The 26,395-nt window shown below is 45.4% G+C and overlaps 1 protein-coding gene across 1 annotated transcript in view; it reads left to right on the top strand.

Annotated features, from left to right (window-relative positions):
* The window catches only part of DNM1 (dynamin 1), a 111,432-nt gene that overhangs the window by 27,572 nt on the left and 57,465 nt on the right, over window positions 1-26,395 (top strand). Inside the window, 11 exon segments of the mRNA XM_029612867.1 lie at window positions 1,714-1,917; window positions 2,426-2,524; window positions 3,159-3,319; window positions 4,009-4,151; window positions 4,520-4,655; window positions 4,906-4,973; window positions 9,506-9,644; window positions 17,457-17,543; window positions 17,924-17,965; window positions 17,967-17,995; window positions 19,120-19,171. Of these exon segments, the coding sequence (XP_029468727.1) occupies window positions 1,714-1,917; window positions 2,426-2,524; window positions 3,159-3,319; window positions 4,009-4,151; window positions 4,520-4,655; window positions 4,906-4,973; window positions 9,506-9,644; window positions 17,457-17,543; window positions 17,924-17,965; window positions 17,967-17,995; window positions 19,120-19,171 (1,160 nt within the window).

Here is a 26,395-nt window from a genome sequence, read left to right as displayed (position 1 = left end):
GAGGGGTGAAGGTTGTGTGTATTGGGGAGAGAGGGGTGTAGGGGAGAGGGGTGAAGGGAATGTGTGTTGGAGGGGAGAAGAGTGACAGATGTCTGTGTGTGAGTGTGTGGAGAGGGGGGTGAAGGGTATGTATGTGTGGAAGGGGAAGGGAAGGGAGTGGAAGGTGTGAAGGGTGTGTGTAGAGAGCATAGGGGTGAAGGGTGTGTGTGTGTGTGGAGGGAAGCGGGGTGAAGGATATATGTGAAGAGGAGAGGGGGTGTGTGGAGGGGAGAGGGGTAACAGGTGTGTGTGTGTGTGTGTGAAGGGAACAGGGTTGTAGGGTATGTGTGTGGAGGAGTGAAGGAGTGTTTGTGGGGGGGATAAGGGGGGGGATAAGGGGTGAAGGGTGTGTATGTGTGTGTGTGTAAGAGAGAGGGGTGAAGAGGGCGTGTCTGGGGCAAGAGGGGTGAATGGTATGTGAATGGGGATGTGTGTGGGGGAAATAAGGTGAAGGGAGTGAAGGTGTGTTGGGAAGTGAGAGGGATGAAGGGTATGGGGTGATAGAGATGAAAGGTGTGTGTGAGGAGGAACAGAGGGTGGAAGGGTGTATGTGGAGGAGAGAGAGGTGAAGGGGATGAGTAGGGGAGAAAGAAGAGTGAAGAGGGTTCAGAGGTGTAAAGGATCTGTGTGGGGATGAGAGGGATAAAGGGTGTATGGGGAAGATGGGAGTGAATGGTGTATAGGGGTGAGAGAAATGAAGGGTGTGTCTATGGGGGTGGGACAGAAGGGTGATTTTTTGGGGAAAGAGGGGTGAAGGGTTTGTGTGTGGGGGAGAGGGGTGAAGGGTGTGTGTATGGGGGGAGGGATGAAGGGGGATGTGTGGGGGAGAAAGAAGCATGAAGGGTCTGTGGGGGGGATAAGAGGACAAAGTATGTAGGGGGGAGCAGAGGGGTGAAGGGTGAGTGTGTTGAGGGGGAGAGAAGGGTGAAGAGGGATATGTGGGGGGAAAAGTAGGGTGAAAGGTATGTTGGGAGGACACCAGAAGGGTGAAGGGTGTGTGGGGTGAATGATCTGTGGGGGGCGGGTGAGAGGAGTGAAGGGTGTGTGTGGGGGGTTGTGAGAGGGATAAAGGATGTATGTTTGGGGTCAGAGGAGTGAAGGGTGTTTATGTGGGGGAGTGAGTGATAAAGGGTGTATGTGTGGGGGAGAGGGGTGAATCATGTGTGGTGGGGGAAAGAGTGAAGGGATGTGGGGGTGGGGTAGGGATGAAGGGTGTGTGGGAGGGTTAAAGGATGTGTGTGTGGGCGGGGACAGAACAGTGAAGGGTGTATGTGTGGGGGAGAGGGGTGAATGGTGTGTGTGGAGGGACAGAGAGGTGAAGGGGATGTGTATAGGGGACAGAGGGGAGAAGGGTGTGTGTGCTGGGGAAGAGGGGTTGATGTGTGTGGGGGAGTGAGAGGGATGAAGTGTGTGGGGGGGAGGGATAAAGGGGGTTTGTGATACAGCAGAACCCTGCATGTGTTTTGGCTTTCCCCTTGCTTCCCTGCATTCTTGTGCAGCTGTATAGCAACCATGCAGAGTTTGGTTAGCTGTTGTTCTCTGGGATGAATAACAACCCTGAAGACTGAAAGAGAATCTTTAGAATGTACAAAAATACTAGAAAATAATTTTCAGGGCAGACCTGTCTCTGAGATCTCCTTTCTCACTTCTCTCTTGGCCTCTCCATTCATGCAGTCCTGAATCTAACCCTAGTGGACCTTCCTGGTATGACGAAGGTCCCTGTAGGGGACCAGCCAGCAGACATCGAGTTTCAGATTCGGGATATGCTCCTGCAGTTTGTGACCAAAGAGAACGCTCTGATCCTGGCTGTATCCCCAGCCAACTCTGACTTGGCCAACTCCGATGCCCTCAAGATTTCCAAAGAAGTTGATCCACAAGGTAAGTTGGATGTAACCGAGGAGGATACTGGGAGGAGGAGAAGATGAGTTGAATTACAGTCATGTCTTCTGAAATGAAGGAGGAAAGACGAGGGTTATGTCAGGATGCTGGGCTTGATGAACCCTTGGTCTGACCCAGCATGGCAATTTCTTATGTTCTTATGCTCAGTATTTGTGGGCCTGGGAGCAGGGTAGCGGGGATCCTTGGGGCTAGGTTCAGGGCAGCAGGAATGGGCCTAATGAAGGGCCTGGGAGAAGAGCAGGGGTTATAATGGAGTTGGGCTCCTCTCCCTGGCTTTCTTTTGATTAGAGTTGAATGATTTGGTCTCTCTGTTAGAGATGGATAATGCCCTGCAGGGAATCCTCTCTTCTGGACTCATTGTCAAACCCTTCCCTTTGCTGCTTGGTCTTTAGCTCTTAGCTTTGGGCACCAGTGCTCCAGGCTCCCTTGCTGCTTCCTGGGAGCTGTTCTTTCACAGGCGTGAAGGGTTTTCATTCTTTGCTCACAGGCCAACGCACTATTGGGGTCATCACAAAACTGGACCTGATGGATGAAGGAACTGATGCCAGGGAGGTCCTGGAAAACAAGCTGCTCCCGCTTCGGAGAGGTGATGAAAGGATACCTGGCAAAAGCCTGATGTATCATAGCAGGGGATGGTTTTTATTCCTCAGTAAAGCAGATTCCTGTTCTCCGTGGAATGTCACAGTGTGTTTTTGTGAAAAATCCGAGTTCCGCAGTAATCCTTCATCCCCGGGGTCTGTGGTGTCCTCCCTGTGTTCTGAGGGAGGTGATGTAACACTAAATCAGTTCGCAAAGACCACGGAGAGGGTTCTCCCTCACTCCTCCACCCTCCCCATGCACTCGCAGAGCTTTAGGCAGGAGTTGGGGGCAGATCATTGCTGGCCTCTCTAGTTGCCAGGGTTTGCTCATGGGAAGAGGGAAGTAAAGGGTTTAATGAGATCGAATGTGATGGGAAATCCTTCATTTCTTCCTTCAGGTCAATACTGAAGCATTTCTGAAACCTTCCAAGAGCATCTGCAAGTTAAATGTGAAATCCTGACCTAAAAAACTGTCCATTTTTCTCCATGAATGACCCCTTGCGTTGAACAAACTGCAACCTTTAAAATACCTTAGACCCTTGGGGGGGCGGGGGAGGCATGGCTGGAGCCCTGTGCAGGGGACTAGGATTGCTCCGCTGCTCTCTCCTTCCTGTTAGAGTGACCTTGACTTTTGTACCCTAGGTTACATTGGGGTAGTGAATAGAAGCCAGAAGGACATCGATGGGAAGAAGGACATTCAGGCTGCTCTGGCTGCCGAGCGCAAGTTTTTCCTCTCCCACCCATCATACAGACATCTCGCTGACCGCATGGGCACACCGTACCTGCAGAAAGTGCTAAATCAGGTAACTTTACCCCTTCCATCTACCCCCCTGATCCCAGCAATATCCCACCCATCATATGGATACCTTGCTGACCACAAGGGGGGACACCGTACCTGCAGAAAGTGATAGATCAGGTAACCCCTGACCCCTTACATATAACCCCTGATCCCAGCAGTCTCCCACCTGCCACTCGGGCACCTCGTTGATCCCAAAACATTTAAACAGATGTTTCCATATTTTTGTCATGTAAATTGGGACACAGATTGAAGCCCGCGATTAGAGAACTGGGAAACGAATGGAGGAAGCTGAGAAGATAAACATAGCAAATGACATGAAGCACCTAAACATAATGCTAAGCTGGTCTGACTGGCAAGAGGACGTTACGGGCACTGTATCATGTGAGAGGAACTTCAGTCTGACTCTTTCCCTACTCACTAAGATGTTCAGCTCAAACCTGTGACTCAGGATGCTCCCATCAGCGCTATCACTACACAATTAATTGCTCTGTGCTGAAACACCGGGAAGCACCGCCTAATCTCGCTCCTTTGCCAAGTGAGGCAAGAAGAGTTTTTTACCCCGCGTATCATCTCTGCCAGCTTCTGTAACCCTGCCATCCATCCTTCTGTGCCCTGCGAATCCATGCTTAGGATGGGAAGTAGGGGGTGACTGCTTAGGCCAGTCTAAAACACCATTGCCACCTCTCTTTGCAGCAACTGACCAACCACATCCGGGACACCCTGCCAGGACTTCGCAACAAGCTGCAGAGTCAGCTGCTGTCCATTGAGAAGGAGGTGGAGGAGTACAAGAACTTCCGACCTGACGACCCCTCCCGAAAAACCAAAGCTCTGCTCCAGTGAGTGTCTGTCTCCTGCAAGCACCACCCCTGCCTTCTCCTCTCCCCCTCCTATATAGAGAGCACAGCTCCCACTCACACCTCTCCCCTCTTTCTCTCTCTCTTCCACTTCCTGTCCCTCGCTCACATCTCCTCGCTGTGTATCTCTTTCTCTTCCACCTCCTGTCCCCCGCTCGCATCTCCTCGCCACAGTGTCTCTCTCTCCCTCTCCCTGCTCCTGTCCCCTGCTCACATCTCCTCGTCACCATGTCTCTCTCTCCCTTTCCCTGCTCCTGTTCCCTGCTCACATCTCCTCGTCACCGTGTCCCTCTCCCTGCTCCTGTCCCCTGCTCACATCTCCTCATCACCTGTTCTCTCTCTCTTAACAGGATGGTTCAGCAGTTTGCTGTGGACTTTGAGAAACGTATTGAGGGGTCTGGAGACCAGATAGATACCTATGAACTGTCTGGAGGAGCCAGGATCAACCGCATCTTCCATGAGCGCTTTCCCTTTGAGTTAGTGAAGGTCTCTGCCTCTTTCTAGCTCTTTCTAGCTTTTCCTTCAGTTAATGGTTTTGACCAGTTTTGTACTTTTCCCATGCAATTTCTCCTTCTCCTCCCCACCCTCTCTTTTTCTCACTAATTTCATCATTCATTGCCTTTCCATAGTTGTCCTCTCCCCTCTCACTTTCCCATACCTCTCCTCACATCCCCAGAGCACATGTTGCATATTGGGAAAAGGGATTTTGAGTTTTCTGATTTTGGTCTTCTCACAGATGGAGTTTGACGAGAAGGAGCTGCGAAGAGAGATCAGTTATGCGATCAAGAACATTCACGGTATCAGGCAGGTGATCTGCATGTCTCCCCTCCAAATCCCACGCTTTGAGCAGCCTGAGGGGTAGGGACAGGAGTCCCTGGTCGTCAGTCAGCTCATAGCCGGTGTCCCTCGGGGGAAATTCATTTTGCTGACCAAGTTTGGATTTTAGTGGCTCTTAATATGCTTCCCGGATTACAGGAAACTGTACGGTATTATTGGAGAAGGCAGATGTATTTATTCATTTATAAAATCTTAATATTCCGCACTCATTACCAAGCAAACTGTTCGAGGCGGATGTTGCTCCTGGGCTATTAGGCTCCCACCATCCCTCTCCTTCCCATATTTAGAGGCCCTCAAATATTGCATAGACTTGCAAGAAACCTATCCCAGAGCACACAGACACTGCAGAGGACCCCAGCCCATCTTTCTATCTGCCCCAGTACGGGGCTAACCTAATCCTCTGTCAGACTGTGCTGTAGGAAATCTATAATGCCAACTCTTCTTAAATACATTTTTCTAAAGGGGGTTGAAGTTTGAAAGAATAAACATGTGCTTTCCATTTGATTTCTCATGCTTATTGAGCAGCTGCATTATATAGGTGCCACTCAGTGCAATGTCGAGTTGGCTGTCTGAACAGAGCAGGGCTTGGAGGGTAGTATAAGGGTGTTTACCGTCGGTAATTAGCCTTCTGCTTAGCTCACCTCATGCTAATTCCTCAGAGCCCCTCCTTTCACAACCCCATGCTCCAGTTCCAGAGTTACTCAAGGAGACATGTGGCCTGTCTGAGCATTTTAAACTTGGTTAGCTTTTCTTTAATATGGTGTCAGCCAAGGATTGGCTTATGTGACTTTGCTGTGCTGGGGTCAGTGCTTATTGTTACCTCTCCCCTCACTAAAGCCTTTGAAGTGATGAATCATTTTGAACAACTTGTCTACAAACCTGCCCAGAAACTGCAGAGCATCAAGGCCAGAAAACCATGCACACCTCTTACTCATCCCCTCTCCCTGCCCCTTCAGGGGCACCCTGGACTTTGCCCATCCTGGGCTGATGGTGATCATTCAGGTCTCACAGTGCCCCATTGATCTCTACGATGAAAGGTAGTGGGGAGTTTGACTTCTGAATTTCCACCAAACTCTACATCAGAAAGCCCATGGGTTACAACTGAAGATGTCACAAATGAACCGCTGGGTAAATGGACTTTTTTGCCCATTCCAGTAAACAATTTGTAGATACATATTCACTTCTCTGACTTATAGTCATGAGGGATGTGCCTCCAGGTCTTACTTCCAAAACCTTTGCAGGTCCTACCTCCTACCATCTCTTGGCTGTTCTGTATTGGACTACATTGATAAGGAGATTGATTTTCAAGTAGTTTGTAATTTTAATTCTCCTTCCCTCAATCCTCTCCTTCCCCTATCTTGTCCTGTGGGTGTCTAGAACTGGTCTTTTCACCCCTGACATGGCGTTTGAGACCATTGTGAAAAAACAGGTCAAGAAGATTAAAGAACCCTGCCTGAAATGTGTGGATATGGTCATATCGGAATTAATCAATACTGTTAGACAGTGCACCAAGAAGGTAACTGGAGGAAGCATGGAGCTTGCTTGCATTGCAGCCTGAGAAAGCCCCCCAGAGAAACTCTGACCACCATCTCAGTATGACTGGACCTGTGAGAGGGAAGCCAGGGGACTCAGCCAATCAGAAAGTGTGACAACTGGGAGCAGGCACTGTACATCACACTACTGCAGGGGTTAACCAGACACTAGCCAGTGGTCCCATCTCTTCCCACTGGCCATCTAGAGCTTATTGTAGCTAAGTGACTTTAATTCAGGGAGTCTGTGGGAGGGGGAGCTCATGGCACCAGAGGGGAGAGGTACAGCTAAACGAGGTTCTGATTGGCTGATGTCATCCCTGGCCTCCGAACGGTAGCAATGTCTGAGAAGAACTGGCAGCATCCCAATACAAGAATTAATTCAGTAACAGTGTGAAGTTCAAGGCCATGATTTAGGGTTAAAGGAAAAGGCTGTTTAAGGCCCTGGAGGGCGGATGTTTGAATGAGGGGAGGGGGAACTTCAGTTCTTCTCAGACTTGATATTGTTCTCTACAGGACCAGGGAACGGCGAAAGTGTCAAACTCCAAGGGTGTTAGCACGGACTCGTTTGTTGTGAAATCCCTAAATGTTACTGGGGAGCAACTGCAGGGACTCCCGAGAAGATTCCTGCTGGGAGAGAGACCGCACGGTCTTTGGACATATCTGTACATGCGTGTCTGCCTGGCATGTTCTGAGTCCCTGGGTGGCCAGGGCGAGCTTCATATTCCCAAACCCTTGGAGGGGCTTTCTGTTCCATCACACTGTCTCCCCTTTGGGGTTTGTGGCTGCTGAGTGCACCCAGAAAATGGCCATTAGGAATGGGTGAGCACAGGACTTGGGCTGCCAAGTATCTCAGGAGTCCTTCTCCTGGTGGAGGTTTCCCATGTTATCCTGTTTCTGGTTTTTCCTCCCATTTGCATATATCCTTCTACACGTCCCTGTCCCCATCTTCCATTCTCACTTTTCTCGCCTTTCTCTTCTTCCTGTCTTCTGAAACCTTTTCTTTCTCTCTCTCTTTCATAGTCCTGCCTTTCTACAAGTCTTAGTCATTAGGAGGAGATCCCACTAGGGCTGACAGTTTTTATCTTACTCTTCAGTGATAACGGAGGGGCTGTGGGGTGTAGAGATGATGAAGAGGACAGAGAGGTAGAAAAGTACAAAAGTTAGAGATGTGGTTGATAGCAAGAGAACGGGTCCTGGTCTGAAGAGGGCAGTTGTGACTCATTCAGAATCCTTTGCATATCAGGGGTTTTTTTCCAGACATTATCCACTTGTGACTTCAGAGGTGATGTTTGGGTAAAAGTATTCCTTGGAAAGAAGCTTAAGGCCAGCCCGATGGCTCTGTGCTGAGGCATCAGAACGGTTCAATTCCTTGGGTCTGCGGGGGCTAGGGATTATTGCTGAGAGGGAAGGGAGTCGGTCCTTGTGAAATGGCAACACCAAGTGGCTGGGACTGAGGGCAAACGATTGCAGGGCTGCAGAAGGTGCCACTGGCCCCCAGCCCTGGACTGTCATTGCAATGACTGAGCTAAAGTAAGTTGGGAGGGGATATAAAATAGGGGGGAAATCATCCCTGGGTAATCATAGATGAAGGCTTTTGGTGCCAAAGCAGCAGTGGGTTCAGAAAGGCAAAAAAAGGAGAGCCTAAAATGAATTAAAGGTTCAGACCAGGACCCGCTCTCTTGCTATCAACCACGTCTCTATCTTTTGTATTTTTCTACCTCTCTGTCCTCTTCATCTCTGCAGAGCTATCCCATGGGCTCATGTTGTGATCTTGGCTAAAGGAGGGGGTTAGTAAGTTCCTCCTGCCTGGCTCATCCTTTGGGTCGAGAGAAGCTGCTACATCCATTAGTTAAGTGCTATCTGATTGTTCCTTCTAACACCTTCTAACAAGAATCTTGTCTTACCTCTTCCGTTTTTTAAATAATGCAAATACTATAGGAAGAAGGAACAGTTAAATACATACTTTAGACTGTAGTGACTTGCTCAGGTTTTGCATCGGGCAGATGGCTCATGTCAGACGGCTCATGTCAGACACAACAGGTTCACCAGCAGGAGCGCCTGTACTATTCATGCCAGTTCCATAACTAGCAAAATCTCTGCTTCATTGTCACATTGCTTTGACTTGGGTGTCGCATAATCTAATTATGATATTTCTTCTGCTGCTGCCCTACATAATGTTACCTTTTCTTAACATCTGAAATACACGGACAGATGAGCGAATGCCATATGTTAGGGAGCAGATAATACTGAGAAAACATAGCCACATAAGTGAAGTAAGGGGCCACCACCCATCCAGGGGATTCCCAGGGAGAGTGAGCAAGGGGCCACCACCCATCCAGGGGTCTTCAAATGGAGCGGAGTGAGGTACCATCCTGTTTCCAGGAGACCTTCGGACAGGAAAACACTGATCACCGGGGTTGCTGTGGGGTGAGAAGTGCTAGAATTTTCCATAGAATTCATTGGTTCAGTTTCATTCCTCCCTCTGCCCTCTCAGCTTCCTCCCATCCCTTTCCCTCTTCAGGTGTGATTTAATTTTGTCATTATTAAAGCTCCCAGATGCTTGGCAGCAGCCAATCTAGCTGTGCTCACCTGGCTACATCTTATGGAGGGAACTCAAATCTCACCTCTCATTTTTCTCCTTGTGTTTTCTCTTCTTGCCTTCTTTCCCCCCCCCCCCCCTCTCTCTTTTCTATCCTCGACATTGTTCCTCTTACTTTCTTCCTGCACCCTACTCTGATCTTTTTCTGTCTTCTGGCATTGTTTCTCTCTCCCTCCCCCGCCTTATTTCTTTTCTGTCCTTGTGGCTTTATTCCCCTCTCTTGCTCTGACCCTCTCTCTCTTCCTTTTCCTATGTCCTCTGGCATTGTCCCTGTTTCTTGCCCTCTCTCTCTCTCTATTGCTCTCACCCTTTTTTTCTCTGTCCTCATTCTGCCCTTCTCCTGCTTCTTTCCCCCCTGTGTTGTGCAGAACGGGGCTCTTCACGCCCGACCTCGCTTTTGAAGCCATAGTGAAAAAGCAGGTGCAAAAGCTGAAGGAGCCGAGTCTGAAGTGTGTGGATATGGTAGTGGGTGAGCTCACGTCAACCATCAGAAAGTGTAGTGATAAGGTAAAAATAACCTGTGAACATCCTCGTGTCGTGCACACGCGCAGGCGTGTTCACGTCCTCCTACATGTGGATTTATACACCACTTGTGCACTGCCTGTTCATTGTTATCCGGGTCTCGCGTATCTACTCCTACGTAGACAAAATGTCAGCCGGGAAGTAACAGGGACATAGAGAGGGGCAGCTTTTTTTGGTTAAGGGGGAGTAAAAAACAGACTTGGGAAAACGGGAGGGAGATTACTCACGTAATTGCCGAGGTTGAAAGAAGAGCAGAGGTGCCGGGACGGAGAGGAGTTTTAAGGGAAATCAAAGGATGCCAGGAAAGGCGGCAGAGGATTAAAGGGAAGCAGGGAAAGGCTTAGGTCAGGCACACACCTGTCCCCCTCTGTTGTGCTTAGCACACTTCATCCCATCCCATGCCAAAGCCTTTCTCTCCTGAAGATACAGAGAAAGTATTGTTTCACTGTTCCTTCCTTTCCATGCCCTATCCTAAATAATTAACCTGCTCCCCAGCCCCCCATGCATGTCCATTCCCTCTGTCCCATAGTCGCTACCATGTGCTCATTTTTTGGGTGGGGTTGTTTAGTTTGGTTTTGTGACCTGCAGGGAAATGACGACGGGCTAAGGAGAGGCAGAGGTCTCCTGGCGTACTTAGAGTTTGGGATGGACTGAAGTAGAGAGCATACAGTGAATGGCAGAGACAGAGATTGGGAAAGTAGGATCATGGTAAGTAATACAAAAGAGAAGAGTGTTGCTTTTAAAGAGGACCTTAGACTCGCACCTCAAGGCACTGAGTGCTGGCGGGAGACAGCATGGACTGGAGAATGAGTTTTATTTATTTAAAAAAAATGTAGAGCCCACCTGTCCACGGTTCTAGGTGGGTTACAGATTCAGTACTCATAATAAAAACAGAATACAAAAATATAGATACAGGACATAACATGAAAAACTCACGAACCACAATAAATAAACAGTAAAAAAAAATAACTTCAGCACTACCAATGCCATTAAAAAATAGAGCATTACTTTAGATCATCAAACGCCTGTGAAAATAAATAAGATTTTAACAACTTTCAAAACCTGCAGATGCTGTGTTCAGATTTTAAAGCAATAAGCAAGGCATTCCACAAAGCTGGACCGGCTACACAGAATACCCTAAGAACTAAGCATGGACTGAGCCAGAGAGCTCTCCGTGTGCGTGGCTGCAGAGAGGTTTCCTATTCTTAATGCAGCAGGACACGCTGGCATCACATTTCTGATGCTGCACTCTGGTCTCAGCAGGGAAGTCTCTTAGGTGAGTCAAAACCTCACTGCTCAGCTGTGCAAAGGGGAAGCTGCTTCTGCCTAACTGGCCAAGCAGTTCTCTTGAATTTAGCATCCAGAGTTCCCTCTTTAATAGATATTCTGGGAATTCATTTTTGCAGTATAAAGGGGAGAGTGTGCACAGGCTGGCTCATTTTCACAGCCATGTATGTGTTGTTATTGACTTACCCACATAAATTGGCTGTTAGAAAACCGCCCTCCTCCCAGTGCTCCACACAGTGGGCAAGCTTTAAGCTATAGTGGAAGGAGGCATTTCGGGGGCAGGGAAAGTAAGAGCAGAGACTGCACATGCGTACTCTCAATGAGTCACTTTAGCTCTCATTGCCTCAGATACCCCACTTAGAGGATAACTTTCCAAGCTGCGCATGCGTGCCCATATACACGCAGGTTATAAAATAGGAACATGCTCACGTGTGTATTCAGCTGCTGCTTAGCCAGATATGCCTGAAAAGTGCTATTTAGACAGATAAATCTTAAAACACTACTTATCTGACTAAGTCAGATTGCCGGCTAAGTACTGCTACTTATCCGGCTGTCTGACTTAGATTTATTCAGCTATCTGACTTAGCCATCTAAGTAGCCTTTTTAAATGTATCTGTCTAAGTAACACTTTTTTCAGACTTATCTGGCAATCTTACTTAGGGGTCGATGTAATAATCTTCGCGGAAAGCGGGCGCTGACTTTTCAGCACCCGCTTTCTTAACACACGCATGGCGGCCGCAAGGGGGGGCGCCATGCAATATGTAAATTAGGGGGTCGCGCTAGGAAGGACCCTAGCGCCTCCTTGCTAACACGACCCGCTGTGGTTGCCGGTTATGAAGACCGATGCCGGTAAACTCGGCCTCTGTTTTCATAACCTGCCTGTCTGCCAGTAATGCAAACGTTTGCCGAGTTTGTCGGCAGCCATTTCATTACTGGCAGATGGCCGGTTATGAAAACCGACGCCGAGTTTACCGGCATCCGTCTTCATAACTTGGCGGTCTGCCTAGTTATTTTATTTTATTTTTTTTACTTTAAATAAGAAGTACAGAAAAGAAGATTTTTCTGATTTTCTTTACTTCTTTTCAATGCGCTCAGCTGTTAACGCCCGCTCCAGGCAGGCATTAACATCTGAACGATAAATGTGCGTCTGAGATTTTTTTGTAAGGAGACACGCACTGTCATTATGCTGCTGTCATCTCAGTGTGACCATGAAAATAGAAACATAAGTCCAGATTAGTTCATAACCCTACCTTGTTGTTTTTTATTTGTAGCTTTATTTTAATTTTTTTGTACTTAATTTTGTAGAGCCTGCTCTTTATGCGATGAAAGTTAAACCTAGGAAGAATAATTGAGGGCCTAGTCCTAGTTTCCCGTTTGGGCTGCTGCAGCCTCCTTCTACCAGGGGGAAATATGTAGACTTCACAGGGTAAGTTGCTGGAGACGTGAATGGGAGAGCAGTGGGAGCACAGATCAGAGAAGGCTGCAGCAGCTTCTGGAAAGGAGAGAGTGCAGATGGTCCTGACCCACCTCTGAATCAGTAAAACATCAGAGTGAGACCAGTCAGGCCCAGGAAGGGCCCTTCGTGAATTGTAGGTGGGTCCCTTTTTTGTCCTTGATAATCCGTTGATTTCAGAGTATTGCAGTTCTTTCACTAATCCTAATTCTGTCACTTGCTGAGGGAAACCCGAGGACTGGATGCTGCTTGTAAGCAGGATTCAGAGGTGCCTCTTTCATCTGCGGGTTGGTACCTGGAGCGAACTTGCATAAAGAGCTTCCGGTGTATATTGATAAGGTTTAAACATGATTGTTTTTCTTCTGTACTTGCTATCCACTTAAGAACATAAGAAAATGCCATACTGGGTCAGACCAAGGGTCCATCAAGCCCAGCATCCTGTTTCCAACAGTGGCCAATCCAGGCCACAAGAACCTGGCAAGTACCCAAAAACTAAGTCTATTCCATGTAACCATTGCTAATGGCAGTGGCTATTCTCTAAGTGAACTTAATAGCAGGTAATGGACTTCTCCTCCAAGAACTTATCCAATCCTTTTTTAAACACAGCTATACTAACTGCACTAACCACATCCTCTGGCAACAAATTCCAGAGTTTAATTGTGTGTTGAGTAAAAAAGAACTTTCTCCGATTAGTTTTAAATGTGCCCCATGCTAACTTCATGGAGTGCCCCCTAGTCTTTCTATTATCTGAAAGAGTAAATAACCGATTCACATCACTTTATGCAAGATCACACACATTTACTGCATATGTGGAGCAATTTTCAAAGTGGTAATTTTCAAAGGGAAAGTTCTACCAGTACTTCCTTTTGAAAATTCGAACCAGGGTTGGGGGAAGGAGCAAGTACTTTGTATCCATGTACTTTGCACCTGAAAAGGAGCTGTGTGAAAGTAAGCATGGGAATTTCAAAATGAAATCCCTGTATATACTTTCCCTCGCCCAACCTAACCTCATCCCTTTTTCCCCCATGGGTAAAAGGACAGGCATTGCTCACAGTGGGCCAGATTTTAAAAACTAGGCACGGGCATAGATTTGTGCGCGCAACCCAGCGCACACAAATCTACGCCCGATTTTATAACATGCGCGCGCAGCCGCACGCATGTTATAAAATCCAGGGTCGGAGCGTGCAAGGAGGTGCACAATTGTGCAACTTGGCGCGCCAAGCGGCGCAGCCTTCCTGTATTCCCTCCGAGGCCATTCCAAATTCGGAGCGGCCTCGGAGGGAACTTTCCTTCCGCCCCCCCCCCCCCTTGCTCTCCTTTCTCCTACCTAACCCGCCCCCCAGACCTACCTAACCCTCCCCCCCTTACAGTTAACTTTTAAGTTGTGCCTGCCTCTGGGCAGGCGTAGGTTGCGTGCGCCCGGCCCGCGATCCCGGGCACAGCGGCAAATGGCCGCTGTGCCTGGAGGCTCCAGCCCCGCCCCCTTTTTCAAGCTCGGGACTTGCGCTCATCGCCGAGCCTATGCAAAATAGGTTTGGCGCACGCAGGAGGGTTTTAAAAGGGTTACGCGCGTATATTACGCACATAACCCTTTTAAAATCCACCCCTATGTGTGTACTTTTACTCACAGAGGTGGCTGTGGGGGGGGGGTGTGTGTGTGTGTACAATTTTCAAAGTTCCTTTGGGCAAATGCCTGTTTACCCATGTAAAAAGTTTTAAAAATGACTCTCAAAGTGTCTTAAAACTAATGAACCTAAAAAGAAATACTACTATGTATTATGTATATAACAGCAGTGGACACAGCACTATATAGTATAAATCACATTGTTACAGTATCCCTGCCCTGAAGGTGTTAAACAGCCTTCGTTTAAAGGCAAGAAGGTTAAATAATTTGCTTCATGTTGCATTTGGAGAAGTGAAGGGTGGTGGTGGGGTGGGGGATTACAGGTCTGTGGTCTATAAGTAGCTTACCACACTGCACACATTACCATGCCAGACTGCCAGCCTTACATAAGCACCTAAGTGGTCTACGGAGTTCAGCAGTGACCAATCCAGATCTCCAAGAATCACCTGGTTGATCCGTTCCTTGTTGCTCATGCCCAGGGATGAGTGGCACGACGCTGCACTATACTGTACTGCCCATAGGGAGAGGGCTCTCTTTGTAATATAGTGCATAGGTCCAGTTTGCAAATTATCCCAGCAACAATCCACACATGCAATTACACCTGCTGAAAGGCACTATGTGCCTATTTTATTAAATCAGAATTATGTGTGTAAATTCAACTCTGACCATACTCCATCCCCTGAAACGCCTCTCCCCTATGCATGTGAAAGCACTGTGTGTGCATAATTTTACACATGTATAAGCCACACACACTTTCCTCAAGGGTCCTTTCTGCGGGTAAAGTACTACTTTACAGACTGTTAATGTATTCAACGTAGTATTTCCTGATGCATCTGTATTTTACTGATATTTATTGCAGTATTTTGCCTGTTTGTAAGCCGCTTTGGTTGAACTTTGTTAATGGAAGGTGGTCTGTAAGTGCAGCATAACACAACTTTACCCACAGAAGTCCCTTTGAAAATGATCCCATTACTAACCCACACTGCCAGCCTTACGGTGCCCTATAGGGCTTGATGTACAGGATGCAGTAGGGATATGTGAAATGGTGGGAAAGATGAGGCAAGGAGGCATGGACTGGTAGTGCCTGGGTGAAGTAGAAAATTATAGGATAATAATGACACTGGATGGCTTAAAGAAATATTAGCTGTTTGCTTAGGAAAGCTAGGGAAGCATAAGTTAGCGGGTGGGTCAGAATGAAGTAAGGAAGTGTGGACTGGTAGACTGAATGAAGCAGGGAAGCCTTGGTCAGAGGTGACCCTAGATGAGCTAGGATAGCGTGGGCTGGCGATGACTGACTGGATGAAACAGGGACGCGTGGACTGGTAGTGACTGGATAAGGTAGGGAAGACCGAGCTGATAGTGACCCCAGATGAGGTAAAGTAGCATAGGATAGTGGTGTTTCAGAATAAGACAGAGAAACGAGTTGGCAGTGACTTGGGAATGGGCAGTGTGCGCTAAAGAAATGAGATTGGATTGGAATTTGATATGGAATCTATGCTAGGCTGGCTCTATTGGCCCCTAACACGGTCACTCGGGCTCTAGTCTTTGAGTCATGGCATTATTTCTGGGTGCTGCTTGTGCTGCTGAAATCCCCACTCCCCTCGCCTGGTCCCCTCCTGCTCGTGCCTGCTGTCTGGCTATTCTGCAGCCCTGTGTGGTGGCCCTCTGTGTGCATGGCCTGACCCCCTTCTCCCTGTACCATTTCTCATGTTGGTACGTTTTGTTCTTTTTTACATCTGTTAGAAGTTTTGTGCAGTGCTTTTATTATTATTTTCCATTTTTAAAAATATGTATTTGCGTTTGGTAAAATGAAACTGGGATTTGTTTTGAGATTTTCCAACATTGACATGAAAATTCTCCTAATAAATGACAAGGGCTGCTGTCTGCTTTCCGACACATGTGGCCCGTGTCTTGCCCAGCTGTGCGCAGTTTACAGGTTTACAACATATTAACATAAAAAGCCAGCTTTCAAACTGCTTAGATGCCTAACTTTGGGAATTAGGCTCTTTTAAAATGAACTAGGACTGAGTGTCTAAATTTAGGTTCTTCTTTCACTAGGCTCCTAAATTTAGGAGCCTAAAAAGTGGGTGGCCATGGGGGTGGAAAATGAAGTTAGCTTTTCACTGTTTTTCAGCACTAGGCACCTAATTTAGCAGCCTAAATCACTGCTAATGAATAGCAGACCTAAAGTTTTAGGGACCTAAATTTTGATGAATTTCAGCTGAAAATATGCAAAAAAGCTGGGTATCTATCAGTCTTATAGTAAAGACCTTAAAAAAAAAAAAAGAATAGTTTGCCCATTGTCTGACTAGTTGTACTACACTGCTAAGGATATATCCTAGCTGCTGGCCCTAGAAGCTTGACTGCTTGTAGGATGTCACTCCTTAGCCAGGTCAGTTTGTTGTCTTCCTCTTTGGTTCTCTACCATTCTGGGTAGATGAGCTTACAGGATTCCATGCTTAATCCAACACCTCCACCCCCCCCACCACCATGTCTTAATAATCTAAACAGCTACCAAACTAGTATCACCATTGCCCAAACATCCAGCTGCCTAGGTTTCTGTGGCCTTGCTGGACAGTTCCCAGTCAGCACCATCCCAGCAGGTTTCTGAGAAATTGTCTGCTGGTATCAACGCAGCTGTCCCATAACCTGCAGTATCTTTTGGTCATGCTTCCTTCCTCCACCCTCCGTTTTGTCTCTTCCCTTAGAAGGAAGTGACAGTTGGGTTGTCGGCAGTACTGCAACCTCCCAACCCTGTTCCTCATCTGATCATATTAGGCGAGGACCATGAGGACCATCCAGTCCTCCGTAAGAAGGATCTTCAACAGAACCAAAATAGAACTCATAAGAACGGAAGATGCCATGCTGGGGCAGACCACAGGTCCATCGAGCCCAGCATCCTATCTCTGACAGTGGCCAGTCTGGGTCACAAGTACTCATCACATCCCAAATAGGAAAGTCCATTTCATGCTGCTCACTCCCAGAAGAGGAAGGCGGAGACAACTAAGGCTTCCCGGCTAGATAATGGTTAATGGAGCTGTTCTTTAGAAACTTATCCAAAACTTTATTAAACTCAGTTAAATTACTAGCATTGATGCCATTCTCTGGCAGCAGTTTCATTATACACACTGATTGAAATAAATACTTTCTAGAATTTGTTTTGAATCTGCAACTAGTCAGTATATGATGCTGTCTATTGGCAATCTGGAAAATCTATCAACATTTCTAGACATTTCTGACTGCATGGCATGCAATGCCGGTTCTTGAATTAGGGGATGGGGGGGGGGCATTGGGGACAGTGCAGCTTTCCAGGGGAGCAGTACAGGCTCCTGGTGAAGATGGTGGGGTGGAGAGGGTCAGGGACAGTCCAGATTTCCAGGAGTACAGTGCATCCCAGATCCCATGCCCCACATCTCTGCATTTTTCTATACAGCTGAGCCAGTACCCCCATCTGCGGGAGGAGATGGAACGGATCGTCACTACCCACATCCGCGAACGGGAGGGACGAACTAAGGAACAGGTAGGGGCCAAAACTGTCCAGGCACTGTCCTTTCCCTCAGCTAGGAGAAAAACTGCATTTAACAACCCAAAGAATTGCCATTTCAAAAATTCCTGCTCCTTGGACAGCACTGTTGAACTCTGCCTTCACAGCTGCTGCTGCTGCTGCTGCTGCTGCTACTGCTGCTTCTGATGTCTGGACCTGCTACAAATGAAGCAGAACCTTTGACAGTCCCTACAAAAGCTAGTCCATGTCCTCAACACACTTTGTCCTATTTATGTTTTGCATGAAAACTACTGGAAAATTGCTTTTTTCATCCCTATTTGTGTTTCTGGGAAAGCAGCTGTTTTTTCCTTTCTCACGTATTGTATGTTTTTTTTTTTGTCCTTGTCCTTTCTCAGGTCATGCTGCTGATAGATATTGAGCTGGCATACATGAACACGAAACCATGAGGACTTCATCGGCTTTGCCAAGTAAATTCTAATACTCCATTTCTATATAAATGTCTTTTCTCTGTCCAAATCCTAACCCTTAACTTTAAACCTAGTCCTACTTTCTAACTTCAATCCCAACCCAGAACACCTATTCTTGAATTGTAAGACTACCTCAGCCCCTGCTCTGAGCTCTAAGTCTGACCCTTCTCTAGCTAACATGCTCCCTCTTCTGCTCCCAGAACCACGTGAAGACAGTTTCCACATGACCTTGGGAATACCTTCTCCAGCAGGGATTCTTAGCAAAGGCTTCCAAGGCAATTTGATATCTTGGGGATCCATTTTCAGTTGCTGTCTGGCCTGCAAAGTTAGCCAAATAAAGTTATCTGGCTAACTTTGGCCTGGATTTATCAAAGTGCACTAAATATCGCATGTGATAGGAAAAGGGGTGTGTTTTTTGGTAATAGTGCACTTTGCGATAAATAGGCTATCTTAGTGCTTCGCATAAGTATTACTGCAGAGTATGATAACTTCTTTGCACTTTGCGATAAGTACCACTATTGTTGCAATTCCTACATACAAGCAGAGAGAGAGAGAGAACCTAGCTATATGGCCCTCATACTAGGTAGGTATTAATATCTCTATATGAGGCCCACCTAGTTACCTCGAGGTGAGGTTTAGGTATTAGTGTAGGGGTTAGGGGCCACTTTGACATTCAGCGTGAGACATACGAACAGAACAGTGCACTCTTGTGAAGATTTGATGTCCTTTGGAGTGAGGAAACTCACACAAACATGAGATTTGTACAATGTTCTCTCAACCATATAGCACTTTGATAAATGACCCCCTTTGTTGAGATATTCAGCAGCATACTGCTGAATATACCCAGCTATCTTTAAAGTTAGCCAGATAAGTTTAGTTATTCGGCGGCCCTAAAGTTATCCAGCTCTGTTCTCCAGGTAACGTTGGAATGCCTCCATCCTGCTTTTGAGCTAGCTGGATAATTTTTTCAGTTCCCACCATTTGTCCAGCTAAGTCCAAACTTAGCCTGAACTTGGTTAGACAAGCAGCACCTCTAAAGTGTTCAGCCTTTCAGACCAAGAAAACAGGCTGAATCCTTTTCATAGAAAGAAAAGTTAGATGAGTATTGCTTGCTTTCCTTACAGTGCTCAACAAAGGAGCAACCAGATGAGCAAGAAGAAAGCATCCGGTAATCAGGTAGGTGTGACCTCATCTCCTGGAGACATCTCTTCAGAGGTTTAATGGAGAACTGATCCACATTAGGTTTGAGCGATACTGAGCTCCATCTCTGGGTTTGTGAATCAGTCTGAGCAGAGATTTTACCTCATAAGATACAGGAAGGAAAGGAAAAGGGACGGGAGCTGGGCCTGATTGCTATGAGAAACTCTGGGATGTGGATTTTAGACTCCGTTCTGTGTCAGTTTTATCTTCTCAGTGTCCCAGTTCGAATCCCAGCTCTGCCATTGACTCCCTGAATGATTCTGGACGAGTCACTTTGGAACAGATTTAAGTTGCAAGTAAAAGTGGGGCACAACATTCCCAAGAACCTGTGTCATTTTGCAAAGCTCAGAAATGGTACGTTCCTGCATCTTCAAGGGAAATAAATCCACAGAAAATCTGATGAAGTCAAAAAGCTGCAGGAAATGCTCATAAGGGCTATGTTTAAAAAGTGAACTAAAGAGCCAGAGTCCTTTATGTGCAAGATTATGCTGCTACTATTTTTCTGTCTATTTTTCACCCTTGAAGTTGCAGAAAATGAAATCCTTGGATAAAAGCTATGTCGCCTCCAATCTGAGTGTGCAAGGATTCACACATTTTTTGCCCAGCCCTTCAGATGGCTCTGTATCTCCCTGCAGCTCAGTTGCTCCATGGACAAGCAGGGCTTAATTCAGCCACACAAGTGGGTGATGTCAATGATGCAGTGGTGCTGGTGTGGACGTGCCCTCCCAGAGCTCTGAAAGACCTAGAAGTCTTTCTGAGTACGTGCGGGTATTCCCGTGCTGCCGCTGCCACATGAGTCTCCTGGGTCATTTTTCGTTTTCTGATGAAGCGAAAGGATGTTTTCTCTTTCTCTGTGCTTTTCAAATTTTGCTTGTTCAATCTCTTTATTATGTCTTTTTCCAGTTTTTAAAATTTCATTTTTGTGAATCTCCTTAAAAAAAAAGTAGAGTAGTCCATCTCCTTGATGATTTTATCTTTTTTTTTTTTTTTCGATAATGTTAGGAAAGGAACTCTACAAACCGTTACACCAAATGCAAGCATAAGATGTAAGCTTTTGACTTACATAATCTTTGCCTCTGCTATTTGGGTCCTTCCTGTGACATGACTAACTGTGTAGACTGCAGATGAATGTCTCCATGAGTCATCTTTTATACTCCCCATCAAAGGGAAGAAGGAGTTCAGAGAGACCAGTACCTAGAAAAAGATGGGCAGACTAGATAAGCTGTATGATTTTTTCCACTGTCATGTTTCCATGTTTCTAAAAGAAGGTCAGAATCTCCTCAGCACTGAAGCCATACCTCTTTGGCTTCATGCTTTGGGCACAAAAAAGGAAATATATCATCTCCATCTGTGCCAAAGACTTCAATCAGTCCCCAGAAATGTCTGATCGAATTATGGCGCTAAAGTCTCAAAGCCATCTATGACAACTGTATTGGCTCATAAGAACATAAGAAAATGCCATACTGGGTCAGACCAAGGGTCCATCAAGCCCAGCATCCTGTTTCCAACAGAGGCCAATCCAGGCCATAAGAACCTGGCAAGTACCCAAATACTAAGTCTATTCCATGTAACCATTGCTAATGGCAGTGGCTATTCTCACTGGGGGTCATTTTCAAAGGAGTTACGCATGTTAATGTGACATACTATCGTAGCAATTTTCAAAAGCTATTTACTCGAGTAAAGTGCACTTACTTGAGTAAATCCTATGGACAATTCAATGGCATATATTGTAGCAATTTTGAAAAGCCCACTTACTTGAGTAAAGTGTATTTACTCGAGCAAAAACCAGTTTTGCTCGAGTAAATGCTTTTTAAAATCTACCCCTAAGTGAACTTAATAGCAGGTAATGGACTTCTCCTCCAAGAACTTATCCAATCCTTTTTTAAACACCTCTATACTAACTGCACTAACCACATCCTCTGGCAACAAATTCCAGAGTTTAATTGTGCGTTGAGTGAAAAAGAACTTTCTCCGATTAGTTTTTTTGTTTTTTTTTTAATTATTTGTTTATTCGATTTTACAATAATTTATCAAGTACATACTTGAATTGACATAGCAAAAGAAAAAGAAAAGTAAACAATTCCATTCTAGTATAAAATATAAAATATTATGAGCTTGTAAAAAACAAACTCCTAAATATTTCCACAAAACATCTATATATGGAATATAAGCAAAATGTTTATATTAATTAATTACATTGCCCAAGCCCACTTAATGATCCAGGATTTCTCAATCTCAGAAGAAATATATAACAAAATCCATATTTATGGTAATAACCGGGAACTCATAATACTCTTAAGGTACCTAAACACAGTTATGAAGTTACTGGGCTCACGTTAACAGAGGAACTTAAGACATTTTTCTTTTTATTAGATAAGAAAGCAATTAGTTGAGATGGCTGAAAAAAAAGGAAGGATACTCCCTGATGTTTAACAAGACATTTACATGGGTGTTTTAACATGAATAATGAACCTATCTCTAATACTTGTGGTCTTAATAATAAAAATTGTTGTCTCCTTTTCTGGGTATTTTTTGATAAATCTGGAAATATCTGCACTTTGTGCTTCAGAAAAAGTTCATTACGATGTTGAAAATATCGTTTGAAGATCCATTCCTTATCCGCATCTAACAAAAAAGTTATTACTAATGTTGAAGTTTCTACCAATTCTTCTTCAGATTGTTCTAATATTTCTGATAAGTCCATTTTGGGGGTCTCCCTTGGTGTCAAAACTTGAAAGTTGTTATTATCAATTTGTCCTTTCTTCTTTGGTGGTATATAATAAGCTTTAGCAATTATAGGTAGCGTTTCTTCTGTAACCTTTAATACCTCAAGCATATATCTTCTCCATAAATCCTTTGGGGTTACGTATGGTAGCTTTGGAAAGTTAATACATCTTAAATTCTTTGCACGAAACTGGTTTTCTAAATTCTCCAATTTAAGTTGGAGAATCCGATTTTCCTTCATTAATTCTTGTTGGAGATTGATACTACTTTGAATCTTTACCTCAGAAACTTGCAGAAGCTGTTTATTCTCCACAAGTTCTGATTCCACTTTATCAAGGCGTTTGTCTAAAAGCATTACCGTTCCAGAAAGGTTAGTAATTTTAGTGGTAACATTGGTATTTAATGTTTGAATAGCCTCCCAAATGGTTTCAAGTGAAAAAACTTGAGGCCTTACCAGTTCTTGAAAAGAGTCAGTTTTCAGCTCAAGTCCTCCTTTCCGTTGAAGCTGTTCCTCTTCCTTTGTGTTTAGTCCCGATTCCCTCTCAAGATGTTTTAGAGCAGGGACGCTTTCCCCAGCCAAAGCCGGCTCCGGAGAAGGGTTCCACGATGCACCCGTTCCTGGTGCTTCCGTTTCCCCTCTGCTTTGCTGGTCGCGTCTCATCGCGGGATTTTCGGGTGGTGACCTTTCCTCCGGGGATAGCGATGTGTAAAGTTCAAGGCCGAGTTCGGGCTCTTCTTCCCCCCGAACTACGGTCAGCGAACCCTCAACCGGAGGGATTCTTCCCCGGGTGATGTGGGCGTCCATCGGACCCACTGTAGGCTGAGCTAGGGAGAGTTCCGAGGCCTGGCTCTCCCTTGCCCTCCTTTTCCGGGCCGAATGCGGCATATCAGGTAATTCAAATGTGGAGGTAAGAGCGACGCTCACACACGTCTTACCATATCGCCATCTTGGATCTACCTCCTCTCCGATTAGTTTTAAATGTGCCCCATGCTAACTTCATGGAGTGCCCCCTAGTCTTTCTATTATCCGAAAGAGTAAATGACCGATTCACATCTACCCATTCTAGACCTCTCATAATTTTAAACATCTCTATCATATCCCACCTCAGCCATCTCTTCTCCAAGCTGAAAAGTCCTAACCTCTTTAGTCTTTCCTCATAGGGGAGCTGTTCCATTCCCCTTATCATTTTGGTAGTCCTTCTCTGTACCTTCTCCATCGCAATTATATCTGTTTTCAGATGCGGCGACCAGAATTGTACAGAGTATTCAAGGTGTGGTCTCACCATGGAGCGATACAGAGGCATTATGACACTTTCCGTTTTATTCACCATTCCCTTTCTAATAATTCCCAACATTCTGTTTGCGTTTTTGACTGCCACAGCACACTGAACCGACGATTTCAATGATGCCTAGATCTCTTTCTTGGGTTGTGGCACCTAATATGGAACCCAACATTGTGTAATTATAGCATGGGTTATTTTTCCCTATATGCATCACCTTGCACTTATCCACATTAAATTTCATCTGCCATTTGGATGCCCAATTTTCCAGTCTCACAAGGTCTTCCTGCAATTTATCACAATCTGCTTGTGATTTAACTACTCTGAACAATTTTGTGTCATCTGCAAATTTGATTATCTCACTCGTATTTCTTTCCAGATCATTTATAAATATATTGAAAAGTAAGGGTCCCAATACAGATCCCTGAGGCACTCCACTCTCCACTCCCTTCCACTGAGAAAACTGTCCATTTAATCCTACTCTCTGTTTCCTGTCTTTTAGCCAGTTTGCAATCCACGAAAGGACATCACCACCTATCCCATGACTTTTTACTTTTCCTAGAAGCCTCTCATGAGGAACTTTGTCAAATGCCTTCTGAAAATCCAAGTATACTACATCTACCGGTTCACCTTTATCCACATGTTTATTAACTCCTTCAAAAAAGTGAAGCAGATTTGTGAGGCAAGACTTGCCCTGGGTAAAGCCATGCTGACTTTGTTCCATTAAACCATGTCTTTCTATATGTTCTGTGATTTTGATGTTTAGAACACTTTCCACTATTTTTCCTGGCACTGAAGTCAGGCTAACCGGTCTGTAGTTTCCCGAATTGCCCCTGGAGCCCTTTTTAAATATTGGGGTTACATTTGCTATCCTCCAGTCTTCAGGTACAATGGATGATTTTAATGATAGGTTACAGATTTTTACTAATAGGTCTGAAATTTCATTTTTTAGTTCCTTCAGAAATCTGGGGTGTATACCATCCGGTCCAGGTGATTTACTACTCTTCAGTTTGTCAATCAGGCCTACCACATCTTCTAGGTTCACTGTGATTTGATTCAGTCCATCTGAGTCATTACCCATGAAAACCTTCTCCATTACGGGTACCTCCCCAACATCCTCTTCAGTAAACACCGAAGCAAAGAAATCATTTAATCTTTCTGCGATGGCCTTATCTTCTCTAAGTGCCCCTTTAACCCCTCGATCATCTAACGGTCCAACTGACTCCCTCACAGGCTTTCTGCTTCGGATATATTTTAAAAAGTTTTTGCCTCTACAGCCAACTTCTTTTCAAATTCTCTCGTAGCCTGTCTTATCAATGTCTTACATTTAACTTGCCAACGTTTATGCTTTATCCTATTTTCTGCTGTTGGATCCTTCTTCCAATTTTTGAATGAAGATCTTTTAGCTAAAATAGCTTCTTTCACCTCCCCTTTTAACCATGACGGTAATTGTTTTGCCTTCTTTCCACCTTTCTTAATGTGTGGAATACATCTAGACTGTGCTTCTAGAATGGTATTTTTTAACAATGACCACGCCTCTTGGACATTTTTTACTTTTGTAGCTGCTCCTTTCAGTTTTTTTCTAACAATTTTTCTCATTTTATCAAAGTTTCCCGTTTGAAAGTTTAGCACGAGAGCCTTGGATTTGCACACTGTTCCTCTTCCAGTCATTAAATCAAATTTGATCATATTATGATCACTAGGGGTGTGAATCGTGTGATCGATCGTCTTAACGATCGATTTTGGCTGGGGGGGGAGGGAAATCTGATCGTCGTGTTGTTTTTTTTTAAAAAATCGTTAAAAATCGTAAATCGGGGGAGGGCGGGAAAACCGGCACACCAAAAAAACCCTAAAACCCACCCCGAACCTTTAAAACAAATCCCCCACCCTCCCGAACCCCCCCAAAATGTTTTAAATTACCTGGGGTCCAGTGGGGGGGTCCCGACGCGATCTCCAGCTCTCTGGCCACGGCTGCGTTGAGAAATGGCGCCGGTTGCCCTTTGCCCTTATCACCTATATAACTCTGTTAAATGTATAACGCTTTGGCGTAAGTTCCTGTTTACTGTACACCGACGTGATATCTTTGATGAGCGGCGGTATATAAAAATTTATAAATAAATAAATAAATAAATGTGACAGGGCAAAGGTAGCGCCGGCGCCATTTTGGTTCCTGGCTTCCGATGTCACGCGTGCAGGAGATCGCCCCCGGACCCCCGCTGGACCCCCAGGGACTTTTGGCCAGCTTGGGGGGGCCTCCTGACCCCCACAAGACTTGCCAAAAGTCCAGCGGGGGTCCGGGAGCGACCTCCTGCACGCGGGCCGTATTGCCAATCTTCAAAATGGCGCTGGCGCTACCTTTGCCCTCACTATGTCATACGGGCAGGACTTCCCTTGGCTAAATCCATGTTGGCTTTGTCCCATTAAAATATGCTTATCTATATATTCAGCAATTTTGTTCTTTATGATAGTTTCTACCATTTTGCCTGGCACAGACGTCAAACTCACTGGTCTGTAATTTTCTGGATCACCCTTTGATCCAGGAGGCTTGTGAATAAAATAAGAAGCTTGGGAGTGAGTGCCAAGTGGTGGTGTCGATACAAACTGGTTGACTGATAGGAGACAGCGTGTAATGGTAAATGGAATCTACTCTGAAGAGAGATTGGTATTAAGTGGAGTGCCACAGGGATTTGTGTTGGGACCTGTTCTGTTCAATATCTTTATGAATGACATTGGGGAAGGGATAGAAGGTAAAGAGTGTCTGTTTACGGATGATACTAAGATAAGCAACAGAATGGACACACCTGAAGGAATAGATAGAATGAAGAGTGACTTAGGAAAACTTGAAGAGTGGTCAAAGATTTGGCAGCTGGGATTCAATTAAAAAAACCAAAAAGTGGAACAGCCCAAAGTAAGTAAATCCAACTAACTTACCCTTTATTCAATCAATATTATTTTAGATACAAAAACAAATTTATACATTTTAAAGACTATAGAAGAAATAAATCAGTGTTAAGACCTAAATGCTTCTACGGCCAAGTCCATAAGCAAAGCACATCAAGCAACACTATGAATTTTCAAGAAAGCTCATCACCCAGTAAAAAATGTTACTGGCTGAAATTTTTATGGGTATCATAAGGTTTGGGGATAACTGCACAGAGCGACATATACTTCTCTTAAGAGAAGCAAGGGAGTAACC

Source organism: Rhinatrema bivittatum, chromosome 8, assembly GCF_901001135.1.
Source record: "Rhinatrema bivittatum chromosome 8, aRhiBiv1.1, whole genome shotgun sequence".
Taxonomy (NCBI): domain Eukaryota; kingdom Metazoa; phylum Chordata; class Amphibia; order Gymnophiona; family Rhinatrematidae; genus Rhinatrema; species Rhinatrema bivittatum.
The sequence above is the reverse complement of the archived record's forward strand: the minus strand, read 5'-3'. Positions and strand labels throughout refer to the sequence as shown.